This window comes from Salminus brasiliensis, chromosome 8, assembly GCF_030463535.1.
Source record: "Salminus brasiliensis chromosome 8, fSalBra1.hap2, whole genome shotgun sequence".
Lineage (NCBI taxonomy): Eukaryota > Metazoa > Chordata > Actinopteri > Characiformes > Bryconidae > Salminus > Salminus brasiliensis.
The window spans coordinates 1,959,398-1,979,397 of NC_132885.1; the positions used below are offsets into that span (position 1 = coordinate 1,959,398).

Sequence of the window (20,000 nt, forward strand, 5' to 3'; positions counted from 1 at the left end):
GGACAGAAGTATTGGGACACCAGCTCATTCACTGTTGGAGTAACTGTCTCTACTGTCCAGAGAAGAAGGCGGCTTTCTACTAGATTTTGAAGAAGCATTGCTGTGAGGATTTGATTGCATTCAGTGACAATAGCGTTGTTGTGAAGTCAGGATGTTGGATGATCACCACCCCAACCCCAAAAAAATATTGTCTTGAGCACCATCCATCATTTCAGAGAACACAGTTCTTCCACTGCTCCACAGCTCTTCAATGCTGGGGGTCTTTATACCCCTCTAGCCCACGCCTGGCATTAGGCAGCATGGTGCCAATAGCTGGGTGTATGTTGTGAGCATCTGCAAGTTAAAGTAGCTGAATGCATTCATTGGTGTCCACAAATATTTGGACACATTGTATAAGCGATAGTGCTGAATTTTCTAGTGTTGTACAGACATAGTAATGCTGGTGTATTCAGTGGGTTAAGAACTGACTGAGGGTTAACTTAGCACGACTGCTGTGTGAAAGGATTATATAACTCTCAAACATGACCGATATAATTGTCTGAGCCTGGCCTCTTTTGATGACCTCTGCACCCCCCCTCCCCCTCATGGATGATGAGAGTGAGGGGAGTGAATTAAGCCATGTCTGAACGCTCTCAGAACAGTATATGTATTGAGTGGTTTTCACACGCCTCAATAAAACATTATCCTAAGGGCCAGAAAGCACAGAAAGGTAAATAGATGATTAAAAAGGAAATCAATGAACCTTGAGCTCGCTACTCATGTGCCTGCAAGGCCCCGAGTCCGGCAAACCTCCTCCGTGAACTCCCAAAGGCTCCGCATGCAGCGCAGAACGAGGCGTATCCATATGCTCCCTGAGCAAACACCGGCAACCTGTTTATGAAAGCCTTCATTATCCGCCGGCATCATGCAAGGTTACACCACTAAAGCAGCAAAAGCATAGTCGGCTCAGGCCGGAGTTGGAGTAAGACGTCACTGTTTAGGGGGCGTTACTTTCAGACCGGTCCATTTGCCTTCCTTAGCGCCGGGAAGAGAGAAATGAAAAAGATTAAATAATAATTTAAAAAAAAGAGTCTGAAATTGGAGCTGGATATAAAGGAGAAATTTCACCTTCAGCTTTTACGCTGACTTCTGCGCTGAGCCCAGCACTGTCAATAAAATGTTCTGAGCCATACGTAATTAAATGCGGTTATTGCCGTCTATTAACTGGTGCAATCTCGGGAGAATTCTCTCTAAAATGAAGGAGGCGGATGGACGCCTTTTTAACAGACCTGGTTTTCCTCTCCCTCTGGGTGTGCCAATGGAGCAGCCAATACTTCACACACCAGCACATCCCACATCTAAAAATAAGCTTCACCATGTGGTGGGGTTTGATGGATAGTGCTTGCTGGAGTTTTGGGTTAAACCAGCCTAAATAATTTTCTTCTTCTTTTTTTTTTTCGTTGCAGAAGTTGCGCTTGTAGCTCGGCTCCTGTGGAAGTGTGTTTGCAGAAAGACGTTCATTAATAAACACGGCAGATGTTTATCTGCAAACGCCAAACCGAGCATGCAAACCCTGATCTCCTACAGAGTGCTGGATTGTACCTGACTAACCTACAGCCTTGTAGGTTGATTTATACTTCTGTGGGCGTAAACACATTTGTGTTGGGTTGATGGGAAGTCGTGATTTGCAGAGGAGCAGTGCCTCCAAAACAAAAGCACCATTTACTCAGAGGTGAACTGTCACTACAGGACATGGGTTGGGCCATCAGAGGTGTATAGTAAGGAAGGAGAACTACTGTAGAAGTACTGTATCTGTATCTACTGGAGGATTATTGTTTTCTCCTACTTCCACTTTTACTTCTCTACATATATTAAATGAGTTTAATACTTTTACTCTGATACATTTATGAGTTTATGTTCTGCATTGTTACTTGTTACGATTAAAATAAAAATGCTACGAATCATTTCAAACCCACATTATCACCTCCAGAGCGCTAGATGGCGCCATCACCGGGTTTGATGAAGCCGCCACAGCATTGAGCAGAACAGGCGATCGAGCCGTGAGCTTCCTCTCACTCCGCTGCTGCACTGAGGACACTAACGCTAGAGCTCTGCTAGTTCATCTCCAGATGGAAGAAGAAGAACCACCAGAAGAACCACCTCCATCTCCACCTCCTGCAAAAACTCATATGTGTCCGAATGGGCTGAGATCTTTCAGCTGTGGTTGAGTTTACAGAGAGTGAAGCTCAGGGGTTTGAGCTGCTCCTCACTGGTTTTACAGATGAAACTCTTGTATGATGAGTTGAGTACGTTGAGTCAGGTCTGCTCAGCTCTCTCTCTTTTGGGCGAGTTTGTTTAGAGAGTGAACTGAAGACTCGTGTTCATGATCTCTGTCTTCTACAGTCCTGTCCTTCTACTACAGCCAGAGGAACTGAGACAGGCCTTAAGTCTGAGCATCTGAACTAATAGAAACACTGATACCCAAACTTTTGACTGCTTTCTGTAAGAACTACAGAACACAGTACTGTAACTCAAGTCACTTTTTTTTTAAAAAAAAGAGCACCTGTACTTTTACTCAAGTCTGGGGCTCAAGTACACCTGCCTAACATTGTGACTCTGACCCTTTGAGATATGGCCTCCACAAGACCTCTGAAGGCATCCTGTGGTATCTAGACCCCTTCAGATGTTCGGCAGCAGATCCTTTAAGTCCTATAAGTTGTGAGATGGGACCTCCATAAGCGTCAATAGGCCTTTTGAGCCAATGACCCTGCCTCCGGTTCACCACTGCCAGGTGAAGTGAACAACACTGATGATCTGGGTGTATGACCGAAGGGTGGATACATTGGTCAGTGAGTGAACAGTCAGTTCTTGAAGGTGATGAAGGAGCTGAAGCAGAAAAAATGGACAAGCGTAAGAATCTGAGACACTTTGACCAGAACCAAACTGTCAGGTTCTAGACAATGATTGGGTCATCAGAACATCTCCAAAACATCAGGCAGGTCTTGTGAGGTGTTCCCGGTATGCAGTGGTCAGTACCTACCAAAAGTGCTCCAGTGAAGGGCATGGCTGCCCAAGGCTCACTGATGCTAATATAGGTCCCACCCAGGATCTGCTGCCAACACCAATGGACCATGAGTCGATTGCTCAACAGGTCAGAGCTGTCTTGGCGGAATGAGGGGGACCTGAATAATATTATGCAGGTGGTCTTAATGTTATGACTGACCGGTTTATGCAAACGTCTGCACACAATGCTGCACATGTTGGCAAATGTACAGACACAGAGGTATAATTCAGCCTTGACTGCATAGCTTAGTCTTAAAGCTCTTCGGTGTGTTTCTGCTTGAACGTTATGACCAGCCAGCTGCAGGTTGTGTCCTGTTTATCTCCAAATGAAAGGCAGTGTCAGCAAATCCTCCCTTTGCAGGCCAGACCCATCCTCATGGAGGAAAAAAAAACACCCATATGCAAATCTAACATTTCTGCTGGCTGCTTGCAGGTGGTGGAACTGTTTGCTGTAGATACTGTAGGCACTGGCTTTAGTGCTTAGGAGAGAACTGTGAGAGTGGGCCCCTTTGGTCTTTCCTGAATTATTATGACTGACTTCAGTAGAAACATCTACTTTCTGCTAAAGTCCTGTAGTAGCCCAGATAACAGGCCCATGTGGGGCCTGTATGTGGGGTGGCCCAACTGGGAACTAGAGATGTTTGTCCATGGGTTCCATGTTGGTCCCACAAATGGATGCCCACAAGGGTCAGTGATGGGACAAGGAGGGGTTTAACATGGGCCCCATCTGGGTTGTACACTGTTGTACACACAAGTAGTTTATTCTTGTTCTTTATATATAAGTTACTACTTAAGTACTGAGAGTAAAAGTACACTACTGTGTTCTGTAGTTCTTACAGAAAGCAGTCAAAAGTTTGGGTATCTGTGTTTATATGATTTCAGATGCTCAGACTTAAGACCTGTCTCAGTTCCTCTGGCTGTAGTAGAAGGACAGGACTGTAGAAGACAGAGTTCATGAACACGAATCTTCAGTTACTCTCTAAACAAACTCGCCCAAAAGAGAGAGAGAGAGCTGAGCAGACCTGACTCAACCTGCATCATCCAAGATTTTCATCTGTAAAACCAGTGAGGAGAGCAGCTTAAACCCCCAGCATTGAGGAGCAGTGGAGCAGTGGAAGAACTGTGTTCTCTGGATGATGGATGGTGGTGGAGCTCCATCCAGTAATGTTGAGATGAGTTGGGCAGCAGAGGATGAGTTAGGGTGGTCGTCATCCAACATCCTGACCTGCAATCAAATCCTCACAGCAATGCTCCTCCTCCAAAATCTAGTAGAAAGCCTTCTTCCCTGAACAGTAGAAACAGTTACTCCAACAAAAGCACTCCAACTCTTTTTAATACCCTTGATTTCAGAAAATAATGAATGTCCCAATACTTTTGTCCATACAGTGTCAGAAACCACATAAGCATTTAAAGATATTATTTGGCAAAAAAATGACATTAGCAGTTTCCCACTTAGCCCACATTTAGGCAATCAGCCAGACATGTCTGGTGTCCAAATTTTGCTTCTTCCGTTTAGTACCAAGGCTAATGTCGCACGTAGGTCTAATGTAGGTCAGCTGTCAACCAAATCTTTTCTGTAAATACAAGCCCACACACTTTTCTCAGCCTGCTCAAATAGAAACTTTAAAAAAGCTTTAAAAATGAAACTCTTTCTCAGAGACTTTGTTTGGCTCTAGGCTCTGTTCTGGCGCTTGCTGTGAAGGAAAACTCCGGATTAATGGAAATGATAAATAGAAACAACAGAAATCATAAACGCTCTGTAGTGTCCATATTCCTTTATTTTATAACAATGTATACACAATTGTATCAGTATCGTATCAATATTATGACCATCTAACTAATAGTGGCAATAACCACCCTTGGCTCGGACAACACTAGGGAGACATCGTGGCATGGGCTGCATCAGGTGATGGAAGGTGTTCATTATAGAGGTTAGCTGCTCCACAGTGGGGCGTCGATTGCTCAGTAGCACTCGCCAGAGTTGTTGTTCCCCTCTTGAATTAATAGCCAATAGGACTATTTGAAGCAGATAAACATGAGTCTATTGGCATCATGTCTAATGCCAGGCGTAAGCTAGAGAGGTATAAAGCCCCACCAGCATTGAGCTGTGGAGCAGTAGAAAGATGGTGGTGCTCCAGTATGTTTGATTGGTCATCTTCCAACATTTTGACCTCAGTAACACTCTTGTTGCTGAGTGCAATCAAATGCAATGTTTCAAAATCTAGTAGAAAGCCTTCTTACAGGGACAGTAGAGACCGTTACTCCAACAAAAGCAGGATCAATTATTTTTAATCCCCTTGATTTCAGAAAAAAACAATAAATGAGCAGGTGTCCCAATACTTTTGTCCATGCAGTGTTGACAACGGTTATAACGAGTTATACAGTGAAGAAATCACATAAGCAATTCTGTTGGATGTTGCTCTGTACCACATTTTGGAGTCATCATTCCTCTTTAGCATCAATGGCCCATAGGGCACCACTGTTATGCCGTCAGGAGACACTCAATATGCGAGAGGTCCGTTCTCGGACACCTTCACTACGGCGGCTCTAGAACATACCACAGAGTTAGCAATTTCCAAGATGCTACCACCCTTCGCCCAATATCCTGTTATTATGCCCTTTTGCGCATCAGTCAGATCTCATCCTTTGCCAGTGACAATAGTTTTGCGCTCTGCTACAGCTGACTGGTGTGCTCGCCTTAATCATACATGCTGAAAACCCTGTCACGTGACGTTGGTGACGTCCCAGACTGAGATCGTTCCAGACCAGCGGTGGTCAAAATATTCTGATATGACTTTTGCAACATCTCACATGGACTTCTCGCACATTGACTGCAACCCACCAACATAACAGTGGTCCTCCACGGGCCATTCATCCCCAAAGGGAACGACGACTCTTGTTAGTGGTACTGGCAACCGATGCCCCACTGTGGAGCCGCTAGCCTCTGAACACCTTCTGTCCTCTAATACAGTCCATGCCAGGACGTCTCACCAGTGTCACCCGAGCCAAGGGTGGTTATTCCCACTATTAGGTTTTCTGCTATCCCAACTTTTGAAAGCCAGGGTCAGAGCGCAGGGTCAGTCAATCTAAAGCAACCCTGGAGAACAGAGGGTTGAGGGCCTTGCTCAGGTTTAGCTGCTTAGGTTAGCAGATCAAGGTATTGAACCCATGACCATGTGATTAATAACCCAGACCTATAACCACTGACTGACCTGAGTGTCCCTTTGTGTGTGTGCCAGACTACCGACACTAGACTTGCCCTGGCTGATCAATTACATCGGTACATTCAATGTTTTACCCAACTATTCTTTTCAAATTTGAGAAAATAAGACCATTTCTTGTTAAATATCTACAAAATAATGTGATTATTGATTATTAGTTGTATTATTTATTAGATGTATTTTTTTATGTTATATTTTAAAAAATGACCATTTGATTTTTTTACAAAAATGACCTTAGAAACTTCTTCAGCCTGATCCACTACTTTGGGGTAAGAGGTTGTATACACTACCAGTCAAAAGTTTAAGGCACTTTAAGTCCAGGGAAATAACCTGAAATGGTACAAAGGTATGCAGTAAACATCACTGGTCATTGGTCAACACCTTCCGGCTGGTCTGTTTGAATGGAAGTAATTCCTTACTCCAGATAAAGCCAGAGTGTGGTGAGGACTGCCTCCTACACCCTCAGAAGACAGGAGGAAACTGAAGAGGTGTGATACAGGAAGAGGTCTGACCCACTCAAACCCACAACAGCATCAGAAGACCAGTTTCGGCAGCCAGATGACCAGACCCTGTACCTCAGCTTGTCAGTCTCAGATCCAGCTGTGAAGAGAAGACCTGGAGCTGCAGGTGGAGTAGTAGTAGGAAAGTCAGAGCTGAGATGGTTTGTCTGGGCCGAGCACTGTCCACTGCCAGTGGACTACTGCTAGAAATGGGGGGTGTTCTAAAACTTTTGACGGGTAGTGCACAGCTACAACTGTTTCCCAGACTCCTCCATCAAAGCCTTCAACAGTGTTCTGTCAGCTATTTAGGACATTATGGAGCATGTGCACTGACTTAAAGAGTAGGCAGTTCTGCTGAAGACCAGCCTCACGTAGTGGCCTGCTGTCCCATTCTGCCCACAATCCCTTCAGGATTCCTCCCTGCTGTCCACTTGTCCTCTGAAGTGTGTGGACGAAGACCCCTCACGTGTCTTGTGCTGGACTGCAAACATTTCTCCTTCCCCCAGGACTCAGATCACCACAGGGTGACGCGTTCTGCTCTGTACCCAACACTCTCAGCTTAGTCACACAGACCACTGCATCACACCTTCAAAAAGATGCTGGATATACAGCACCAGTAGACTGTAGCTCCGCCTCCTCAAATGTATATTACAATACCTACATTTAGAGCGTTATTAATATTCACCCTAATGAGAGACTGTAGCTCCGCCTCCTCAGTGTATATCACAATACCTACATTTAGAGTGTTATTAATATTCACCCTAATGAGAGACTGTAGCTCCTCCTCCTCAGTGTATATAACAATACCTACATTTCGAGCGTTATTAATATTCACTCTAATGAGAGACCGTAGCTCCACCTCAGAGACAGCTAGCATAGTTAGCATATAGGTAGCAACATTTCAAGTAGTTAATTTGAGTAGTTAGAGTAGTTACATAGTTAACATCTAGCTAATGTGAACTAGAGCAATTAACAATTAACAAACTTTAGCTGCAGGAGTTAACACTATGTAGTTAATGTTGACTAAAGTTGTTAACATTTAGCAAACTTTAGCTAGAGTAGTTAACATCTATCTAACGTTGACTAGAGTAGTTAAAAAAGAGCAAACTTTAGCAAGAATAGCAAACTTTGGCTACAGTGGATAACACTATGTAGTTAATGTTGACTAAAGTTGTTAACATTTTGCAAATTTTAGCTAGAGTAGTTAACACCTAGCTAACGTCGAATAGAGTATTTTATGAGCAAAATTAAGGTAGAGTAGTTAACACCCTATGTTAAGTTAATGTTGACTAAAATAGTTAACATCTAGCTAATGTCAACTAGAGTAGTTAATTAGCTTTTCAGGGAGCTCCCGTGTCTGTGTTACCTTCTGGCTCTCTCCTTTTGATTAGCCTGTTTTAGGACGACCTGCCGGAGTCGACGGACACACTCTTCTCATTCATTTCTTAACCTCCTCCAGTTAAAGTTAAAGACTGCCCACTTCTCCAGGCTGACCTCTTGGAAGATTAAATGTTGGAGTCCCCTGTACCTGCGTCGGACCAGCTGCCACCCACCACCCTTTGACTACTGTAATGATATATAAGACATAAAGGTTAGTGTGTTTCGCAAAGGCATCAGTTTTTAAGTTGTCAGCTAGATAATTTAACATCTTTACTACGTTTTACAAAATGTTGACCCTGGGACTAAACCCACCGGACTCCTCATTACAGACATTTATAACAGTTATTAGTTGAGGTTCCAATATTATCTCACATATTAACTTTAAAAATCAGCCACATTTAGAAGTGGATGGTTTGTGATGTGACACACTTCTGTCTTCAGAGGGTTTCTGGCTGCTGTGGGTTTTTATAGAGGGGTTGAGTGAGGTGAACACTGGAGAACCGTGTTGGGAAAGAGAATTCCCACAGCTCCTCTAACGCTCCCCAGGCTCTCTGTCATTCCAGCCTCATACACACTCTCATCTTTTTCCACACAAATAAAACTCCATTCAGACAAAGGAAGGCAGTAGAAGAGCCCTGATGCTAACTTCAGCAGATTAACAGACAGGGGATTTCTGAAGATGTGTTTGTGGAGAACTGGGCTTAGCTCTTAACTCCAGTTCAAATTTGAGATGATTCATCTTTGATGTAGTGTTAGATTGAGTTAGACTGATTAAACCTTTTTGGTTTAATTAGCATACTTACTACGAGTGATGTCCCGAGTGAGATCAGATCCAGTGCCCTTAAATCTAAGAGATCATTCCATCCCTGTGTTTGAATACACATGGAATAAGCCATGTCCAAAGCCAGGCGTGGGCTAGAGGGGTATAAAGCCCCCCAGCATTGAGGAGCTGTGGAGCAGTGGAAGAAGAACTGTGTTCTCTAGAATGATGAATGGTGGAGCTCCATCCAGTACTTCTGGGATATAGTGGTGTGGTGCTCATCTAGCCAACATCCTGATCTCACTTACTGATCTTCCACTTACTGTGGAATGCAATCAAATCCCCACAGCAATGCTCCTCCAACATCTAGTAGAAAGCCTTCCTTCTTTCCCTGCACAGTAGAAACCGTTACTCCAACAAAAGCAGGATTAACTCTTTTTTTTTAATACCATTGATTTCAGTAGAAACAATGGTGTCCCAAGCAGGTGTCCCAATACTTTTGTCCTTTTAGTGTATATGTTTTACTGTGTGTGTGAATATATGTGTACAAACAGGACGTTGTGTATGTTTCTGCTTCTGTATAAAAGTATAAAATTAATTATTTATAAACCTAGGCTACTTATTCATTAGCAGTAGAGCCCAGTGAGTTATTATTATTACTATTATTATATTATATAATTTTGATTAACACAAGGCCTGCGTGACCTGTGTGGATGCAGACATGAACAGAGTTAGTTTGGTTGTAACTGCAGCCACACAGCTCTTTCTAATAGAAAATATCCTTCTGTTTGTAGGAGTTCAGTACCATCAACTCAAGGAGAAACATACAGACCTTACGATGTTCTAAATGATCTCTGCCTTATACTTTCCATATAGCAGAAATTATCAATCCTAAGGTTATAAAGGTTTAGTGGAATATTGCTTCCTCTACAGCATATTTGTAGACTTGCAATTACTTCCAATTACTGGCATGAGCTGTTTGTAACTAATCAAATATTATATATATATATATATATATATATATATATATATATATATATATATATATATATAATATTTAATTAGTTACAAACAGCTCATGCCAGTAATTAGAAGTAATTGCAAGTATATATTATATATACACATTTCTCTAAAAGTCATAATGAGGAGAATGATCTATTAAAATGTTGATGTTAAAAATGTTGGGCTGCACTAGGCTCCTGTTTCAGCTGCAGATCTGCCCATTGAAAATGAAGCATTTCAGTAATATCAGCTCTATTAAAGGAGCGTCTCTGTGCTCTACTGAGCATTAACATGAGCTTCATGGAGGAAAATATGAGGAGTCATTGTCTAGAAGTTTTGTAAAGCTGCAGAAAGTCAAACTTCAGAGGCGTGTGATCAATAAGCTTTATTGGAATGTAAATGTGGGGCTCAGTCGGGACGTTTCACTGCAGCTCTCTTGAGTCTCTGCCACGGACACAGTCTTCATACTAGACTACAGACGTCTGCTGTGAGCTCGCTGGAGAGTGACGGGACGTGTGCAGGTGTGATGGATCTCTTATAAACCAATAGGGAGTCAGAATGGAGTCTGTTTATACTTCTCATCCAATCACGATCAGACTCACACTTTCCGGATTTTTAGATTTATCTGGAGGTTTCTTTTGAAGCCTGAATGAAAACAAAGGGAAATGAAATAGGAGGAACGAGAAAGTTCAGATAATTGGGAGAAAATGTGAAAAGTAATAAATAAATAATTACTCCAGTAAAGTTTAGAGAACCAACATTTCTACAGTACTTAAGTAAGATAACGAAGAATTTGTACTTCATTACTTGACACCTCTGTTCCTCTTAGATAAAGGTTGTAGGTTTGCAGACACAGGGAATTGTAGTACACTGAGAATGAGCATGCGATCACTCAGGTTTATGGACGGTGGAGCAGATGGACGCCAGTGTTTCAGGGAGCTCCCGTGTCTGTGTTACCTTCTGGCTCTCTCCTTTTAATTAGGCTGTTTTCGGCAGACCTGCCGGAGTCGACGGACACACTCTTCTCATTCATTTTTTAACCTCCTCCAGTTAAAGTTGAAGACTGCCCACTTCTCCAGGCTGACCTCTTGGAAGATTGAGTGTTGGACTCCCGTGTACCTGTGTCAGACCAGCTGCCACCCTCCACCCATTGACTACTGTAATGATATATAAGATATATAAGGTTAGTGTGTATCGCAAAGGCATCAGTTTTAAGTTGATTAATATCAGAAAGTGTGATGAGAAGGTCATCTGTTATGGAGACTGATGTAGCTGTCATGTAGTCTTCATAAGTAATCAAGTATTAATGCTGTATCAGTGCATTTTTTAATCTTAAGCCCTGTGGGGTTGATACATTATAAAGGTGCAGCCAAGTGTTACTATTAAAATACCTCTATATTCAGTGCCTATGCAGGTGCTATGAAGTCTGTATGTCTGTATACTTTAAATAGCATTACAGGATTTAATCTTAAGACCTTAAGACTATAAAGATTTTAGTGATATTCAAGTAAAATGTACTGTAAAAGTAATTTACACAGGGCTTTTAATTGTAGGGGCTGAAATCAGGGTCGTTTGAGACCATCTCGGTGTCCTGGGTGTTTTTACTGAAATCTGCAGGTTATTTATGGAGGAATAGGAGAAGTGTCTCTTTCTGTGCTTTATTTCATACTAAAATCCAGTGTTGTGTTCAAGCTTGCTCTGCGATCCTCAGGCGCGAGCGGGGATGTGCCAAAAGCCGTTTAATTCACCTTTAAATGCTTCTTTTCTTGAAAGGTCCCGTCCCGAGAGATGTGACCTGCATGGCTAATCCGGTTTAAATAGGGGTGAAAACATGCATTTCGGGAGGCTTCTCTCCCTTATGGCCCGCATAATTTTATTCAGCGATTGGAGGAAAAGGCCATTACGAGCAGGTAAAGTTGGGCAGATCGATATTTTTGTTTATTTCGAGATCTTCAGCATCATCTTGTCTCCAGATCATGGGGCTGCCACTGATTTAAATTCGTGCCGGAGCTTTGGGATGCTGCCATTAATTCCTGATAAGAAAAGGAGCGCTGTGGTGCTTTCCATAATCTCGGGCAGATCCTCCAGCCTGATCAATAGTTTTTCACCTGTTTTGTTTTTTCTCCCCCTTCCCATCGAGATCATTGATTGTTCAGACTTGTGTTCGCTCGCTCTTCTCGCACTACTCATTACTGTTCCAATTAGAGGCTCTCCAGAGAGATAAGGCGACCCAACCAACCCTCCTTTCACCCTCCCCTCCCCTCATTTCCCCTCCCCTTCCCTCCTCATTTACATGAAGCGCAGGATGTTCAACAGAGCGACCTTTGACATCAACTTATTACGGTCAAGGGGGTAAGAAAGCACCTCTGACGGCAGTATTAAGCAAGCGTGCCGACTGCAGAAGAAAGATAGAGAGTGTGAGAGAGAGAACGAGAGAGAGAGTGGGGGTGTGTTAGAGAGAGAGAGTGGGGGTGTGTTAGAGAGAGAGAGAGAGGGAGAAAGAATAAGAGAGAGAGAGAGGTGGGAGAGCGGGGGAAGTTAGCGCTGCCTTTCAAGAAGCAAGCGAGAAGGAAATAATCACAATGTTGCCCTCCTCATGAATTATTAAGCAGCCCCTGCCTCGTTTAGCTCTGGTCAAAAATGCTGCATTTTCATCCGTGGCTGTGAAGCGGAGAGCAGGGGCAGCGGAGGGTGTGTTTTTTTTTTTTGACAGCTGTATTACTGCTGATAAGCAGCACTCGCGCTGATCCGGTTCTCCGACAAGCAGCAGCGGCAGCAGCAGGAGCAGCAGAGGAGGAGAAGAGGGAGGACGGCAGAAAGCTGGAAACTCGGGCAGTTCTCTCACAGTGCTGTAGAGGAAGCAACGGAGGCAGGAAAGCTGGAAACTCAGGCAGTTTCTTAGACGGACCAAAGAGGAGCCAGTGGAGGCAGGAAAGCTGGACAATCTGGGCAGTTTCCTAGCCAGACTATTGAATAAGCAACGGAGGCAAGAAACCTAGAAACTCTGACAGTTTCCTAGCCGGACCAAAGAGGAGCCAGTGGAGGCAGGAAAGCTGGACATTTGGGCAGTTCCCTAGCCAGCCGACAGAAGAAGCAACGGAGGCAGGAAAGCTGGAAACTCTGACAGTTTCCTAGCCGGACCAAAGAGGAACCAGTGGAGGCAGGAAAGCTGGACATTTGGGCAATTCCCTAGCAAGACAACAGAAGAAGCAACGGAGGCAAGAAACCTGGAAACTCACAGTTTTCTAGCCGGACCAAAGAGGAACCAGTGGAGGCAGGAAAGCTGGACATTTGGGCAATTCCCTAGCAAGACAACAGAAGAAGCAACGGAGGCAAGAAACCTGGAAACTCACAGTTTTCTAGCCGGACCAAAGAGGAACCAGTGGAGGCAGGAAAGCTGGACATTTGGGCAGTTCCCTAGCCAGCCGACAGAAGAAGCAACGGAGGCTGGAAAGCTGGAAACTCTGGCAGTTTTCTATCCAGGCAACAGGGGAAGCAACAGAGGCAAGAAAGCTGGAAAAGTCTGGCAGTTTTCTGTCCAGGCAACAGAGGACTTAGCGGAGGCAAGGAAGCTGGACACTTGAACAGTTTTCTCTCAGCAATATAGAAGGTAGAAGAAGCGACAGCTGCAAAGACCTGGAAACTCGTTTCTACACGGTTTCTACAGACACAATAGAGGACAACACAACAGCCACAGCAAGAGAAATCTGGAAATTCAATCAGCTTTCCTTTTAGTCCTGTGGAGGAATAAACAGCAGAAGCAGCTTTGGCAACTATCTGCCTTTTTATCCCCTTCGCTTTTCTTTCTGGAGCTGAGATCTTGTTTTTTGCCAGAGCCGCTTGGAACAGTACAAAAGAAGCAAGATAGAAAGCACATTGGATCAGGGCTTAAGAGCTGTCGTCCAAAAAAGCACCCTGTCCAAAGCAGACCTGGCTGCCCACATGCCGATCGAATTCGTGTGCAAGATTAAGTTTGCTGAGGAGGACGAGAAGCAGAAGAAGGGCAAAAAGCAGCAGGATGGGGACAGGGAGAGCCTGATCGAGGAGAGCTGCAGCCCTCCAGCCAAAGACCTGGCTGGATTTGCCAACTCCTGCTCCCTCCATGGGATTAACCACATCTTCGTTTCCGGACGACTAGGGGTCCGGCAGACCCTCTGGGCTTTGGCCTTTTTGGCATCCCTGGCACTGTTCCTCTACCAGGCTGCCAAGTGTGCCATCTCATACCTGGAGCACCCGCACGTCACGGCGTTGAACGAAGAAGCCACTCCAGAGATGGTCTTCCCCGCCGTCACCATCTGCAACATCAACCGTTTCCGCTTCTCCGCCCTCACGGACGCCGACATCTACCACCTGGCTAACCTCACGGGCCTGCCGCCCAAAAACAAAGACGGACACAAGCCCACAGACCTGGAGTACCCGGCGCCGGACATGCAGGACATTTTCAACCGCACCGGCCACCAGCTGGACGAGATGCTCAAGAGCTGCAACTTCAGTGGGCAGAACTGCTCGGCCGAGGACTTCTCTGTGGTGAGTACTTCCAGAAGTTAAGTCTTGTCTGCTGGGCTTTGATTTTGACTTCCGTTCTCGCCGTTTGAGTAAGTGACCCAATCATGGTTTTGATTTTCTTGAATTTTAGAAGTTTTATGAGGTTTCGGAGTTGGGATGTGAGAGCATTACAGAGTCTTGTGCTGGTGTGGAGGAGGTGCTTGCACATCTTCCCTTTCTAAGTTTGATTGCACTTCGATATCTTTCCTGTAGAGGTTTCTTCAAGTCTTTGAGAGGTCAGTCTATTCAGCGTATTGCACGTCCTGTGTTGTGGCCAGATAACCCGCCAGCAGACTTTGGTTTGACTTCATTTGCTCTCAAATGATAGCACTGTTAGAAGGTGGCACCTTTCCACCTTTCCATCACTAAATCTGGGAATTTTCCTGTAGAAGTTTCTTCACTTGATTCTTCGATACCTTCAATAAGTGCTTCTCAAGTTTTATGCTGGTTCCCCCATTCTGAAGTGGTGAGAAAAATGAGGTTTGACTCCAGACAGATTTGTTGACAGACCAGCCCTCTTTTCCAGGTCTGCACCAGATTGCACTTGCAATTTACTTTGCTGCTCTAACTGTCGTAGTAACTGTGATGGGGAAATCCTGTTATCAGCGGAGACATTTCTGCAGGCATTCGCCGCTGAATAAGCCTTATCTTGGCTGCGTGAGGAAGCAGTAGGTGTCAGCGGTGCACTGTGAACACAAAGCCGTGCTCTTGCTGTTGGTGCCGTGTTACTTTTCAATGCATGTCTCGATGTTTTAGATGGGTTTTTTTTAATTATGGTAAGATCCAAACCAGAGTCCGGTCCGAGAGTTTGCCATCATGTGTGCGAGAGGTCTTCCCTCTCACACACAGCCCTGTGTGATTTCCCCATAATGTGCTGGGAGTAGTGAGCTGCAGCTCGTGCTGAAACTCCTATTGGGAATGTCAGTGTGTTTAATTTTCCCTGAACAGTGTTCTGTTCCTTGCTGCCTCCAACCAGCATCGACAGTATTGCGATTTATCGCTCGCAGAAATTTCCTCTCTGTCGCTGACTCACTCATACTCTCTCGTGCCTCTTACCGTTCCCGTGGCTTTCAGAAAGCTCACAGTAATCGTTCCCTCAGCGTCAGACTCCAGCCTCGCCGCAGCTAAGATTAAATATTTAGAAGCAGACATACAAGACTTTTGCATTAGCTAGATTGACCCCAAGAAATAAAACGATTTATGTGAGCCTTTTCTTTTCTGGTCCAGTCCAGTAGGTACTGACGGAGTGTGTGTGTATGTGTTTGTGTGTGTGTGTTTGTGTGTGTCTCTAAAGTCATACCTCCACAGAGAGAGATGGATTTTTACTCTGCAAGGAGCACTGGTGTGTATGGGATTGCGTTAGTGATGATGAAGCACTGTTGTCAAGTCCTAATAGCATGTGTTGGGCATTGACACACTCACCTGGCAGGAAACCTAACACTGGAACTGCATTACGGCGACCCCGCACCTCATAAACACCTGAGAAATCGCTGCTTTATCAGCGTAGTGTCTCTCTGATGCATGTATATGGTGTACTTTCAGGCTAAGCACTCAAACTAAGGCAAAGGAATGATCAATGGCATTGAAGCAGCGCCACCTACAGGGCTGTTTTGTTATTATTGTTGTTGTTATTACTCTGTTGCAGGGGAAATGTCACACATCTAACAGGGTTACTAGGACTTATGGAAATGAAAGAGGGTTGGAGGGTGAAGAAAAATTGTGATAAGATGGGTGACTTTTGAATTGAACCCCTCAAAGGTCCCGTATGTAGATCTACATTTAAATTTTACTGTCTAAAAAAGTGAGTGATGCCATAGAAGTGTGAATAAACTTTTAAATTCGTAAAGAACCTACCTTTACATGGGCTTCATTAAACATTTTAAAGGTCTTTCACATGAGCATCACTTTTACAATAATGGTTTTCAATGGTTCTTGTAGGGAATCGCTCCAAGAACCCATTGCAGTGTCTTTATTTTTAATAGTGTAGCTCATTTCTAACTGCAGTAATGCAGTAGGTAATGGATCATAACATTTATGGTAATATATTAATCATATGTATAGGTTTCAAAGGGTTAATACTTACAGTCATATAACAGACCAGCAGGCTCCTCTGTTGTGCAACAGATTGCAACTGAGAGTTACTTGCAGCTTTACAAACTCTGGTGTGAAAATCCTCTAATCCTGCAAAGCTGTGATACATTTACTTTATTATAAACAGTTCTGTGAAAAGGTCATTTGTTATGCACTGCTTTACTGTGTTACATATTTCATCACAACATACTATAATATTCTCCTTTATGGGATGTTAGTTTCTAAGGTGTTGCTTTGTGATGTTCTCCTTTGTGAGATGTTACTTTGTGAGTTGTTACTTTGTGAGATGTTACTTTGTGAGATGTTGCTTTGTGAGATGTTACTTTGTGAGATGTTACTTTGTGAGATGTTGCTTTTTGAGATGTTGCTTTGTGAGATGTTGCTTTGTGAGATGTTACTTTGTGATGTTCTCCTTTGTGAGTTGTTACTTTGTGAGATGTTGCTTTGTGAGATGTTACTGTGAGATGTTGCTTTGTGAGATGTTACTTTGTGATGTTCTCCTTTGTGAGATGTTACTTTGTGAGATGTTGCTTTGTGAGCTGTTCCTTTGTGATGTTCTCCTTTGTGAGATGTTACTTTGTGAGATGTTGCTTTGTGAGATGTTGCTTTGTGAGATTTTACTTTGTGATGTTCTCCTTTGTGAGATGTTACTTTGTGAGTTGTTACTTTGTGAGATGTTACTTTGTGAGATGTTACTTTGTGAGATGTTGCTTTTTGAGATGTTGCTTTGTGAGATGTTGCTTTGTGAGATGTTACTTTGTGATGTTCTCCTTTGTGAGATGTTACTTTGTGCTGTTCTCCTTTGTGAGATGTTACTTTGTGAGATGTTGCTTTGTGAGATGTTACTTTGTGAGATGTTGCTTTGTGAGATGTTACTTTGTGAGATGTTGCTTTGTGAGATGTTACTTTGTGAGATGTTGCTTTGTGAGATGTTACTTTGTGAGTTGTTACTTTGTGAGATGTTACTTTGTGAGATGTTGCTTTGTGAGATGTTACTTTGTGATGTTCTCCTTTGTGAGTTGTTACTTTGTGAGTTGTTACTTTGTGAGATGTTGCTTTGTGAGTTGTTATTTTGTGAGATGTTGCTTTGTGAGATGTTACTTTGTGAGATGTTACTTTGTGAGTTGTTGCTTTGTGGGATGTTACTTTGTGAGATGTTACTTTGTGAGTTGTTGCTTTGTGGGATGTTACTTTGTGAGATGTTGCTTTGTAAGATGTTGCTGTGAGATGTTGCTTTGTAAGATGTTACTGTGAGATGTTGCTTTGTGAGATGTTACTTTGTGAGATGTTACTTTGTGATGTTCTCCTTTGTGAGTTGTTACTTTGTGAGATGTTACTTTGTGTGATGTTACTTTGTGAGATGTTACTTTGTGAGAGGTTACTTTGTGATGTTCTCCTTTGTAAGATGTTACTTTGTGAGATGTTACTTTGTGAGAGGTTACTTTGCGATGTTCTCCTTTGTAAGATGATATTTTGTGAGATGTTACCTTGTGATGTTCTCCTTTGTATGATGTTATTTTGTGAGATGTTGCTTTGTGAGATGTTACTTTGTGAGATGTTACTTTGTGATGTTCTCCTTTGTGAGATGTTACTTTGTGAGATGTTGCTTTGTGAGATGTTACTTTGTGAGATGTTGATTTGTGAGAGGTTACTTTGTGAGATGTTACTTTGTGAGATGTTACTTTGTGAGATGTTGCTTTGTGAGATGTTGCTTTGTGAGATGTTACTTTGTGATGTTCTCCTTTGTGAGATGTTACTTTGTGAGTTGTTACTTTGTGAGATGTTACTTTGTGAGATGTTGCTTTGTGAGTTGTTATTTTGTGAGATGTTGCTTTGTGAGATGTTACTTTGTGAGATGTTACTTTGTGAGTTGTTACTTTGTGATGTTCTCCTTTGTGAGATGTTACTTTGTGCTGTTCTCCTTTGTGAGATGTTACTTTGTGAGATGTTGCTTTGTGAGACGTTACTTTGTGAGATGTTGCTTTGTGAGATGTTACTTTGTGAGTTGTTACTTTGTGAGATGTTACTTTGTGAGATGTTACTTTGTGAGATGTTGCTTTGTGAGATGTTACTGTGAGATGTTGCTTTGTGGGATGTTACTTTGTGAGATGTTGCTTTGTAAGATGTTACTGTGAGATGTTGCTTTGTGAGATGTTACTGTGAGATGTTGCTTTGTGATGTTCTCCTTTGTGAGATGTTACTTTGTGAGTTGTTACTTTGTGAGATGTTACTTTGTGAGATGTTGCTTTGTGAGTTGTTATTTTGTGAGATGTTGCTTTGTGAGATGTTACTTTGTGAGATGTTACTTTGTGAGTTGTTACTTTGTGATGTTCTCCTTTGTGAGATGTTACTTTGTGCTGTTCTCCTTTGTGAGATGTTACTTTGTGAGATGTTGCTTTGTGAGATGTTACTTTGTGAGATGTTGCTTTGTGAGATGTTACTTTGTGAGTTGTTACTTTGTGAGATGTTGCTTTGTGAGTTGTTATTTTGTGAGATGTTACTTTGTGAGTTGTTGCTTTGTGGGATGTTACTTTTTGAGATGTTGCTTTGTAAGATGTTACTGTGAGATGTTACTTTGTGAGATGTTGCTTTGTGAGATGTTACTTTGTGATGTTCTCCTTTGTGAGTTGTTACTTTGTGATAATTTACTTTGTGTGATGTTACTTTGTGAGATGTTACTTTGTGAGATGTTACTTTGTGAGAGGTTACTTTGTGATGTTCTCCTTTGTAAGATGTTACTTTGTGAGATGTTACTTTGTGAGAGGTTACTTTGTGATGTTCTCCTTTGTGAGTTGTTACTTTGTGAGATGTTACTTTGTGTGATGTTACTTTGTGAGATGTTACTTTGTGAGAGGTTACTTTGTGATGTTCTCCTTTGTAAGATGTTACTTTGTGAGATGTTACTTTGTGAGAGGTTACTTTGCGATGTTCTCCTTTGTAAGATGATATTTTGTGAGATGTTACCTTGTGATGTTCTCCTTTGTATGATGTTATTTTGTGAGATGTTGCTTTGTGAGATGTTACTTTGTGAGATGTTACTTTGTGATGTTCTCCTTTGTGAGATGTTACTTTGTGAGATGTTGCTTTGTGAGATGTTACTTTGTGAGATGTTGATTTGTGAGAGGTTACTTTGTGAGATGTTACTTTGTGAGATGTTACTTTGTGAGATGTTGCTTTGTGAGATGTTGCTTTGTGAGATGTTACTTTGTGATGTTCTCCTTTGTGAGATGTTACTTTGTGAGTTGTTACTTTGTGAGATGTTACTTTGTGAGATGTTGCTTTGTGAGTTGTTATTTTGTGAGATGTTGCTTTGTGAGATGTTACTTTGTGAGATGTTACTTTGTGAGTTGTTACTTTGTGATGTTCTCCTTTGTGAGATGTTACTTTGTGCTGTTCTCCTTTGTGAGATGTTACTTTGTGAGATGTTGCTTTGTGAGACGTTACTTTGTGAGATGTTGC

At 42.7% G+C, this 20,000-nt stretch overlaps 1 protein-coding gene and 1 long non-coding RNA gene across 2 annotated transcripts in view; both read left to right on the top strand.

Annotated features, from left to right (window-relative positions):
* LOC140560504 (uncharacterized) overlaps positions 1-8,217 on the top strand; it is a 203,617-nt gene extending 195,400 nt beyond the window's left edge. Inside the window, exon 4 of the long non-coding RNA XR_011979973.1 lies at positions 8,155-8,217. This is a non-coding gene — a long non-coding RNA (uncharacterized lncRNA). The remainder of the gene's footprint in view (positions 1-8,154) is intronic.
* A 4,192-nt stretch (positions 8,218-12,409) lies between these two features.
* The window catches only part of asic4a (acid-sensing (proton-gated) ion channel family member 4a), a 164,005-nt gene continuing 156,414 nt past the window's right edge, over positions 12,410-20,000 (top strand). The window contains exon 1 of the mRNA XM_072685367.1: positions 12,410-14,432. Coding sequence (XP_072541468.1) covers positions 13,848-14,432 — 585 coding nt within the window. The 5' untranslated portion in view covers positions 12,410-13,847. The remainder of the gene's footprint in view (positions 14,433-20,000) is intronic.